The 10,598-nt window shown below is 46.8% G+C and overlaps 1 protein-coding gene across 1 annotated transcript in view; it reads right to left on the bottom strand.

Moving 5' to 3' along the window:
* Positions 1–309: 309 nt before the first annotated feature.
* NID1 (nidogen 1) overlaps positions 310–10,598 on the bottom strand; it is a 90,630-nt gene continuing 80,341 nt past the window's right edge. The window contains exons 16-20 of the mRNA XM_003797446.3: positions 7,351–7,522; positions 6,280–6,437; positions 4,914–5,037; positions 4,143–4,255; positions 310–2,413 (exon numbers count right to left, since the gene is read on the bottom strand). Coding sequence (XP_003797494.1) covers positions 2,292–2,413; positions 4,143–4,255; positions 4,914–5,037; positions 6,280–6,437; positions 7,351–7,522 — 689 coding nt within the window. The 3' untranslated portion in view covers positions 310–2,291. The remainder of the gene's footprint in view (positions 2,414–4,142; positions 4,256–4,913; positions 5,038–6,279; positions 6,438–7,350; positions 7,523–10,598) is intronic.

Genomic DNA, 10,598 nt, shown 5'->3' on the forward strand with positions numbered 1-10,598 from the left:
GGAAAAAAACCTAATTCATATTCAGAGCTGAATCAGAAAATATTTCCTATTGCCTGTAGGTAGATTTTTCTAAAACATAAAAACAACATCCAAAAGGGTGGTTTGAGGTCTATGATATAATTCATGTTTAAGTCAAGTATAAGCTCATATAGCTTTTGTGGGCTGGCTTGAGAAACACATTATCCTTCATAATACTAAGCGTAGGAGTCTCTGGGTTCTGCAGGTTTTACAGAATTAAGTGGCAGCCATCTTTCCATCATGTCATTCTCCCAACGTTAAAATTCTTCATTCAAAAAGGACAGAGGAAGATTTTCTTTTCAACAAAAAAAATTTATTTTCCACACTAATATTTGTACAGCTGTAAACTCAAGGGATCATCCGATACTTGTACAAGTTGGGGGGAACAGTTAATAAGCACCTTCAGTGGTTTCCACAGTTTAAGAATTCATTATTTTCAAAACTTTAGAATAAATCTAACAAAAATGAATAAAATAGTTACAAAAATTACACAAAATTATATTGAACATTTGATATAGAGGCTTGATATGGAACGATAAATACAAAAAGAGAGACTAAATTTATGGGGTGGGGTTGTATAAAAGACCTTCAGGTTCCCCAAATCTTGTAATTCTGGGACCTCCCTGTAGTGTTTACCTCTCAATTACTCAAAAAAAGACGCTTCCAATTCAGAAGAGTTCCATACTGATGTACTGTACGTACACATTTGATTGAGTTGTACGCCACGTACTTTATTAGCAAGGTGAAGGGAAAGGCAGTGAAGCAGAGGGGCTGAGTACCCTGGGGGTTGAAGAAAAGAGAACAGATCTCATCCTCAAGGAAAATATCACACAAATTCTTCTATGTCCTCAAGGATAAGTGTTCTTTGGCAAAATAGATCATGTTCTTCTTGGAGTTATTTAATAATTTTTAAACTCCCTCCCCCACCTCTTCCTCCTGGGTTTTCCATTTCTATTCTTCATCAATCTCTTGAGATACTTCTCACTGAGTCTTCTCCACTCCCTTATCTCATCAGCTTCCAATACAAAATTTCCATTGTTTTAGGACTCTGAGAAGTAGTTGATGAAAGATAACACTAGCCACTGAGATGGTGAGGAGATAGTTGCCAAACCAATTGTAGCAACATGAACATGAAATGTGGCAATGGTCCCCTTGATACACCAATGAGGATAATCATAAAAAGGATATGGACTGTTAGTGTAATTATTCAACTTCTTGGATTCTGTTTTTAGATGAGAATATAGCTACCAAGAGGGCATAGACAGAGGGGGCAACAAAGGAGGAATGAATTCATGGTTGAATTTAAATTGGCTCTCAGAAGTGGAGGGCAGAAGTGAGGTGAGGGATGGTAGTGGGTCATCGGCTGGTACTATCCCAAGTGTGTGCCTCCAATGTCTCTATGAGGAGGCTGAACATTGGTGCCAGCAGCGAGGCCAGCAAAATATTAGAGACCAGAGGCTGGTATGCAGGGAAAAAAGGAATAATATGGTAAACTTGCGAAAAACTTAAGGCACATACAAATAATTCTGTATCCTCAAATTTCTTACTCTACACCTTGAAATGCCTACCAATGGACACAACTTTGACTTAAGCCTTTGACTACCAAATGCCAATATTGTGTGGCAGAAAAATGAATATCCTACCTGGGATGGGCTGCTCATTATCATCTACCAAATACCTGGGACAGGACAGGTTTTGGTCAAAAGGCAGAGCATAAACGCTATAATGGGACTCTTGGACAGGATGAAGAACTAGGGAGTAAAACAATTAGTGTATGAAGATGGAATCAGAGCACCAAGAGAAAAAGTGTAGGAGGGCTAACTCCCTCCTTCACCCCCACCCTGCCTAGTCAGGCCTGGCTGGTACGTCAAGGAGCTGACAGGATAGTGGGTGTCTCAGAGTGATGCTGAGCTCGTAAGGCCACAGGGGACAACTCAGCCTTGGGAGTTTCTGCTTACCACTGGGGGGTTAGGATTGGGGCAAAGGCATTGAAATAGGCATGTAAATCCTCAAGCAGAGCTGGATATTCTTGTCTGAGGGTTGGGGCTTGGGGTAGGGATTTCTGTCCTATTGTAAGGGTAGAGACTTTTCCATTCCAGAAGCCCAGGGTGCATGTTTTGGGGAACAGTGAGGAAAAAGTTGTTGGGGCTCAGGCTGGGCTAGACTTCAACCTAGTGGCTACTCGGCTGGAGGACAATTTCAGTCTAGACCAAGTAGTTTCAAGTAGGATATTGCTGCGAAATACTTGGAGAGGGAACAAGGCACTCCTGTCTTCATTTCCGTTCAATACAGTCAACTCCTAGGGTGTTGTCAGGGCAGCGGCAGGTCCTGCTTCCTGGGGTGGCCAAGCAGAGGTGAGTGCAGCCACCATTGTTCACTGAGCAGTAGTTGTGACCTGGAAAAGGCAGAAATCAGTTCAATAGCCTCCTCTCTGCCCTGACTCCACAGCCATCCAAGAGAGTGGTCACCTACTGTATGACTTTTGGTTCCACAAAGCCAAGCTCACACAGGCTCCAGAGAAATGGGAAACACTGTCCTAGATTAAGGTGATGAGATTTTAACATTGGTAAAGCAGGACACCATTGATGGGGTGGGGGGGTGGGGGCTATTTTCTGAGCTGTTTATGGTTAAGGACCCTGGGGGGTGGGGCTACTTGTTTGTTCCAGACAGTTTGGCTCCTTCTGAGCTAATTGTCCTTGCCTAGAAGCAAGGGAGGGAGCTAGTATCCTTCTGATAGGGATTCCACCTGGGCGACCTTGCCCAGGAGGGGAGTAGGGAGTTTACATTAGCCTTTTCATTTCCAAATAAAGTTACATTAACCTCTTCATTCCCAAATGGAGTTACATTAACCTTTTCAGCAGCCGAAAACCATATATTCCCTTCCCATTCTCCCACTGTTCCCTAGCTTGTCGTGCATTCTTTCCAAAAATCGAGACTTCTTTATAACGCTGCGGGATGCAGGACAAATTGTTAGAAATCAGGACTGTCCCACCAAAAGCGGGACATCTGGTCACCTTATCCTAGATAGTCAACTAAGCCAATCTGTGGTTTGTTTCTTCATCATTAAACCAGACAGGCAAAAACACTGAGATCTGATGTGCAGCCTCTACAGATTCACCACTAAAGCTATTAAATAGATCTCAGGGAGGTTTCTCCCTCTAATCATAAGATGGAGATGGAATTTTACAGTACAAAGTACTTGGCTCGGCACCCATAGCACAGTGGTTATAGTGCCAGCCACATACACCAAGAGTGGTGGGTTCGAACCCAGCCCAGGCCAACTAAACAACTGCAACAAAAAAATAGCCAGGCGTTGTGGGGGGCGCCTGTAGTCCCAGCTACTTGGGAGGCTGAGGCAAGAGAATCGCTTAAGCCCAGGAGATTGAGGTTGCTGTGAGCTGTGACGCCATAGCACTCTACCCAGGGCAACACAGTGAGACTCTGTCTCAAAAAAACAAACAAACAAACAACAACAACAAAGTACTCTCTGTCTAGCTTGCACACTTGGCCTGACGTTGACTGTGGGAGAGGAGGGAAGCTGAGAAGGAAAGTGGGAGGGAAAGGACTCACAGAGGCAGCGGAGCAGACTCTGGAGCCAGGCTGCCTGGTCGTGTTACTTTGAGAAAGTTGCTTCGGTTTTCTTATGTATAAAATAATTATGCACCTTCCTCATGGGGTTGCTATGAGGATTAAATGAGTTAATGAAAATAAAGCACTTAGAACTCTAAGGAGTTGATAAATGTAAAGTTCCTAGCTCACACTAAGTGCCACGTGTGTAACTGCAATTATTCTGATTGTTGATTATTATTGTTGCTGTTAGGCAAAACTGATGGCCTTTGAAAAGCAGCAGAGGTTCTAACTTTGATATTCCTATTTGGAATCTGAACACTGCACACTCCTAGACCCAGCTGAAGACTCAATGCTCTTCCTCACCTTGTCCACTTCATCACCTCATATTTTCTGCTATCTGGTTCCCCCACTGATGAAGACCTTTGATGGAGTGACTGCATCCCTCCCACAGTGTAATCAGGGCTACTGGGGGGCGTACAGGTAGAAGCCAGAGTGTGAGCCCTGAGCCTCGGGGTGCCCCCAGGCCCCTCCCAGGAACAGCACAGGTGAGTTACCTTGGGGACACTGAGACAGGGCTGTGGTGATGCCGTACAGCCGGGTCTGCTTGTGGGGGTGGAAGGTATCCGTCTCTTTGGAAATAGCAAGATCGACAGCAACCACAGAATTCCTAGAAAGAACCAGAAGTAAAAACATATCTGATGACTTGACCTTTTCCCTACAGAGCCACTTCTTTGGGGGCTAAACTGGAGGTCACACTCAGACGCAGTGGCCCTGCTTCCCAGACATCCCTCCTGCTGGAGTGGGTCTCGCCTGCATTTCTCTGGCTTCTTATAAAGGATCAAGATCAGCTAGCTCTCCCCTCCCCCTCTAAATTCCAGGCAGGAAACAGACGCCCAGGCCAGCTCCCTCCTCGGTTTAACCCCTCCTTTTGCAGGAAGCAGTTAAGAAGGGGCTGTGGGAATATTGCAGTTTAAGAACTACAATGACGCAAGGGCACGAAGCGGGCATGGAGCCCACCAGCCGAGTTCAGCTCCTAGGGAAGGAACACCCATGCTCAGCAAGCCTAAGTTCACAGACTTGAAACTCCCTGGCCAGGAGCACTGAGACGATACATGGCACCTCCTTTGCTCCCGGAGGGGCCCCGCTCTCCCTCCCCCGTCAGCCTCCTCTCTTGTCTCCTGACAACCAGGAGAGTGAGGGACTGTGGACATCTCTGGAGGCTTGAGGGTCAAGCAAAGAGCCCAGAGGGGAAGGGCCCAGCCTCCCAGAGACACAGGGTGGGAGGGCAGGCCGGGTGGCCCCAGCGGTGGCCATAGGTGACATACGTCTTCCAGTCTGTGTAGTACAGATTCTTCCCGTAGCTTGTCACAGCAAAAGGATAGTGGAGTCCTTGGAGAACCTTGCGTCTGCTGGGCTGACTGGGGTCCAGGCACTCTGCCCGATTGGTGCCTGTGTGGAGCCAAAACAAGTCGTCCATTGTTTATGCCAGAAATGGCCCCTTTGTGCCCCAAAACAAGAGTAACAGAGAACAAGAAGGGGAGAAGCTCTGCATCACAGGGACAAACCCTAGAGAACATAAGGGGTCTGCTCTCGCAAACTGGAAAGCTGTCTCTTCCTTCTGTCTCGGTTCTGCTGGGGAGACGGGGCTGGGACAGAGGAACCCGTCTTGTTTGAGCTGTTCCCAGAGCCGCAGGTGTCCGGGCTTGCTCCGACCCCCAGGCCTCCCTTCTCTTAGAACAGAGGTTCTCAACCTGTGGGTCACGACCCCTTTGTAACAATGAAAATACATCCTGCATATCAGATATTTACATTACGACTCATAACGGTAGCACAATTACAGTTATAAAGTAGCAACAAAATAATTTTATGGTTGGGAGTCACCACAACATGAGGAACTGTATTAAAGGGTCGTGGCATTAGGAGGCGTTAGGAAGGTTGAGAACCACTGTCTTAGACTATCTAAGCCATCTTCCATCTTGAGTTCCTCCTCCGTGAAGCCTCTCCAGACCTGCCTCCCTGAATTCAGAGCCCATCGGAATTGCTAATCCACCACCGGTTGGCAGCTCTGCCCAGCCTGGCATCAGTCCTGCGTGGTGATTGTAACTTAAAAGGCTGTGTATTCGCTTAAGCGCATATGTCCGACGCCTTGTTTTAATTGGACAGGGACCATATCCCATAGTCTCTGCATCCCCCTTGGTACCTGACATAATGTTTGGGACAGAGAAGGACTCATGTTCCTTCCTGACTGAGCATCCTGCCTACGTCCCTAACCTAAGGGACACTGGACATCTGCTCCAGGGGCACAAATCAGAAACTCTATGTGGGCTGCTCTTATTTTCCCTTGATTCAAAGTCCTGCCTCAGCCCTTGGGGACAAGAAGAAGCTATAGGGATGGAAACTGTGAACTGTTTAATAGGTATCAGGGTGACTGCAGGCTCTGCGCGGTGGTGCCACTTAGAACTATCAGCCAACTTGTCTAAAAGGGCCAGATGGGGATTACTTTAAGTTTTATGGGCGAGGAGGCAGAACTTAGGACTGTATGCAGGTATTTATGTAACCATTTAAAATGTGACATTTAAAAATGGAAAAACTGTTCATGGCAACTGGGTTATACAAAAACAGGTGGCTGGCTAGATTGGCTGACTTAGAAGACTGAGAACCCTCCCTGGACAGCGCCAAGCTTTCTGTCACCTGCGTCCACCCAGCAGAGCTGGGATGAGAACACATCGAAGGTCAGCCCATTAGGCAGGCCCAGGTCGTCCTGCACCAGGACCCTCCTGTTGGTGCCGTCCATGTAGGAAGTTTCGATTTTGGGGTTATCTCTGTTCCAGTCCGTCCAATAGAGGTTTCTGGAGGAAGGAAAAGAAGGGAAAGAGGAGGAAAAATAATAGAGACGCATGAGGCCGAGTTTATGAAAAAGTTAAAAAGAACCACTGGTGAAGAGATTAGCAGACCATGAAAACGGAGCAGCTAAAAGGGTCAGACGTGACACAACACATTTTCTTTTGCAAGGCCACTTAGATTTGGTTCTTTACTCAAATTTGGGTATTCTGTTATTAACAAATTCAGTTCCCTTTAACATAACTGACATATCATATCTCAATAAAGCTGTTAGCAAAATAAAACACAATAAAAAGCCACAACTGCATAATTCCCCATAGGCTGAATTCCACACAGGAGGCAGACTCAGGGCCCCAGACCAAGGCCAGACACAGATGCAGGCAGAGGCAACGGCCAAACCACCTGTCATCGGGGAGTGGGCTGAGTGACCACAGAACAAGGGATATGGTCTCAAAGAGAAGGAATCGCGTGTCCAGGAGCTGAGGGCCTGATATGGAAGGGTTAGAGGTTGCAGCAAGAACAAGGAAGTGAAAGTATTGATGTGCTGAAGATCCCAGGGGAAGAAGTCTCCAGCACGTTGGAGCTGGGTCTGCCCCAGGAAGGAGTCCCAGGGCTACTCTGATACTCTTCTGGAGTTGACACAACTTGAGTGTCGATTCACATTCCACTCAAATGGAAAATACACAATTTCTGAGCCATCAATTTACAAAGTCTCTTGATAAGAGATTTGAAAGCGGAAATGGGATCAAGGACACTGTGGCAAGTGTCCTGGCATTGTGCCGTGGATATCTAAAACTCACCAAGTGCATTCTCTCCCATCCTGTACCCACTCCTTGCAGGAGAGCAATGCCTCATCTCTGAGCATATCTAAGAAGAGGAAGAACCCAGAATAGCTGCACACACATATTTACACAGAGATACCCTCTAACGGAGTCTGTGACGATGCCTCTGGGATTCACCAAATCAGTCTCAAAGAGCACCCGGCGCAGGGTGCCGTCCAGCTTGGCGACTTCTATTCGATCCAGGTGGGAATCCGTCCAGAAGATGTTGCGGCCAAGATGGTCAAGGGCGATGCCTTCTGGACTTCCAAGATCTAGAACCAAACACACAGCTCCTCTGGTTTTTCTCCTAAGCAGGGGAGATGATGCCTCAGTGCTATTTCCCAATCCTTGTATTTTGAGAAACCAAATGCGAATGTGAAAAGCTTGTCGTTTTTGGTTCAGTGCCTGTAGCTCAAGTGGCTAAGGCACCAGCACATACACCAGAGTGGTAGGTTCGAATCCAGCCCAGGCCCACCAAACAATAATGACAACTACAACCAAAAAATAGCCAGGCATGTGGCAGGCACCTGTAGTCCCAGCTACTCGGGAGGCTGAGGCAAAAGAATTGCTTAAGCCCAGGAGTTGGAGGTTGCTGTGAGCTGTGATGCTAAAGCACTGTACTCAGGGCAACAGCTTGAGGCTCTGTCTCAAAAAGAAAAAAAGAAAAGAAAAGAAAAGCTTGTTGTTTTTAAGATAAGCAACCTTCAAAGTGGCAAATTAAAAATGCCCCTCATGGGCAGCACCTGTGGCTCAAAGGAGTAGGGCGCCAGCTCCACACACCAGAAGTGGTCGGTTCAAACCCAGCCCTGGCCCCAGAATGCCCCTCGTTCACTCTGCCAACACTCCCTGTGAACTGTGTTGGAAACCAGGACAACAGGCCCCCGCCTCCAAGGAGCCCATAGTCAATCCCAATCCAGCCTGAGTCCCATATTCTGTGGGAACTAGAGGAGGGACACTGGATCCAGCCCAGGGACACCAGGGAAGGACTCCTGGGGGTGGTGACGCCTCTCGAGGCTGGACCCAAAGGACCAACGGCAGTTTGTCAGGCAAGGACCCTGGGTAAGGGTTTTCCATGTGGCAGGACCAGCACACTGGTATAAAGGAAGACATAAGTATGGCTTGAAGAGAACTGCATGTAATTTTTATATGGCTGGAGGCCATGACGGTGAGGGAGAGGCCAGGGATGAAGTTAGGATGCCACATTAATGACCCCAGACCTCATCACACAGGAGACGGGAGGCAGAGAAAGACCTTAAGATGAAGACCTTTCACCCATTATTCATTAATTACGGGGGGAAGGTCCTTTCAGGGAAACAATATTTTTAAGAAATCATAGTTGTTGGCTCGGCGCCTGTGGCTCAAGTGGCTAAAGCACCAGCCACACACACCTAAGGTGGCGGGTTTGAATCCAGCCCAGGCCTGCCAAAGACAACAATGATGGCTGCAACCAAAAAAAAAAAAAAAATAGCCAGGCGCTGTGCTGGGTGCCTGTGGTCCCAGCTACTTGGGAGGCGGAGGCAGGAGACTCGCTTGAGCCCAGGAGTTGGAGGTTGCTGTGAGCTGTGATGCCATAGCACTCCACCCAGGGGGATAGCTTGAGGCTCTCTCAAAAAAAAAAAAAAAAGAAAAGAAATCATAGTTGTTATTACTTTTATACAAGTATAAGGGGTATAGAGAATAGGTGTTAGCGATTACAAATAAAACCTCCACAAGTCTTTACTGGATTACAGCAACTAGTTTTCAAACCACGGGTTGCCACTGGGTGCCGCAAATCTTCAATGTGAACCTTTAGTATCCACTTATCTAGTTCAAGATTGCAATGGTTTTCTGACTATACTTTTTTTTGGGGTGGGGACAAAACGACAAGGTCTCTCTCTGCTGCCTAGACTAGAGTGCAGAGGCATCATCATAGCTCACAGCAACCTCAAACTCCTGGGCTCCAGCAATCCCCCCGCCTCAGCCTCCCAAGTAGCTGGGACTTGTTGCTCACTATAACTCCCAGCTAATTTTTCTATTTCTAGCAGAGACAGGGTCTTACTCTTGCTCAGGCTAGTCTCAAAGTCTTGAGCTCAAGGGATCCTCAGCCTCCCAGAGTGCTGAGATTACTGGCCTCACCATGCCCAGGCTTGACTATAAATTTTCTTTTCAAATGACAACTTGCTTTATTGGTGTCACTTAGGGTCCTTTCTGCTGTACCAATTAGAGGACTGAAGGTCATTTAGTCTAGCTGAATTAAGCAGGAAGGGGAAGAAGTTACTCTACCTAAGGGATCTGTGGTATGAGGAACTCATCCCAATAGCATGTTCTTTCATCAATATAGAAGCAATTGAGACCCTCAGCCCCCTTTGTGTCAGCCTTCGCTGGACCCCTAACATGATCAGAGCTCCCAGGAAGAGGAGCCGCCGGAGGAAGTTTATGAAGAGTTAGAAACCTCACTCAAACAAGGTCTTCATTATCCAAACCCAAAGTAGAGATTTATAAAGTATTAAAATATTTCCCACATCCCTAGAGACAAAGGGACAGTGAGACTGACCTCCACGGGCCCCTTCTGGCTTTCAGACAGAACCAGAATAAACCATTTCCGGGTTAAATTTAGAAAAAGCACATCCTGTGTGAGAGACATGGGCTACTCTGTATACGCGGAGCAGAGAGGGCAAAGGCTGCCCAGGGAGCACATCCTGGAGGGAGCTGGGGTCCTGCTTGGGTCCTTCTCAACAGCCTTAGGCTAATCTCAAAGCCAAGAGCAACCACGCCCCCTTTTCCCCAACTAGGAAAATATTTCATTGTGTGCTCCATCTCCCAAGGAAAGGCTCTTTACTGTGCCTTCTGATGAAGAAGAATAGATAAACCCCGTACTGCTTACAACAAAAGATGATGCTTCTTAAAGATGCTCAGTTAGGACTTTAACTCAAGCAAAGAAAGTAACACCCAGAATTCAGACTCTTACGAAATAAGAAAGAAATCGATACCCACTGCCACTTTAACTCATGAGGGAAGCACCAACCCTACCACGCTAAGGAGTTAACTGGAAGCTTCTTTCTCTCTTCGAAAAAAAATTATTCCTGGTGCTGGTGAACTTTCTTCTACAAAGATCACATTTTGGTTCAATGCTGTTTTTACAGTACGCAGGCTTCTGCTCGGAAAGTTTCTCCCTGAGCCTAGAGCTTTCCTGGATGACTATCAGCTCCCAAAGCAACAGGAAACAGCGAACGATGACCTACTCCCCTCTTCCACGGGGTTTTGAAATCGAATTGTAGATAATAGTAACAACATTTTTAACAGAGAGAGATAAGATGCAAAAAGCCATTTGCAAACTTCTGTTTATTAAACCAAAGCATGAAAACTAGC

The sequence above is a fragment of the Otolemur garnettii genome, unplaced genomic scaffold (assembly GCF_000181295.1).
Source record: "Otolemur garnettii isolate 467f Iridium unplaced genomic scaffold, OtoGar3 scaffold00116, whole genome shotgun sequence".
NCBI lineage: Eukaryota > Metazoa > Chordata > Mammalia > Primates > Galagidae > Otolemur > Otolemur garnettii.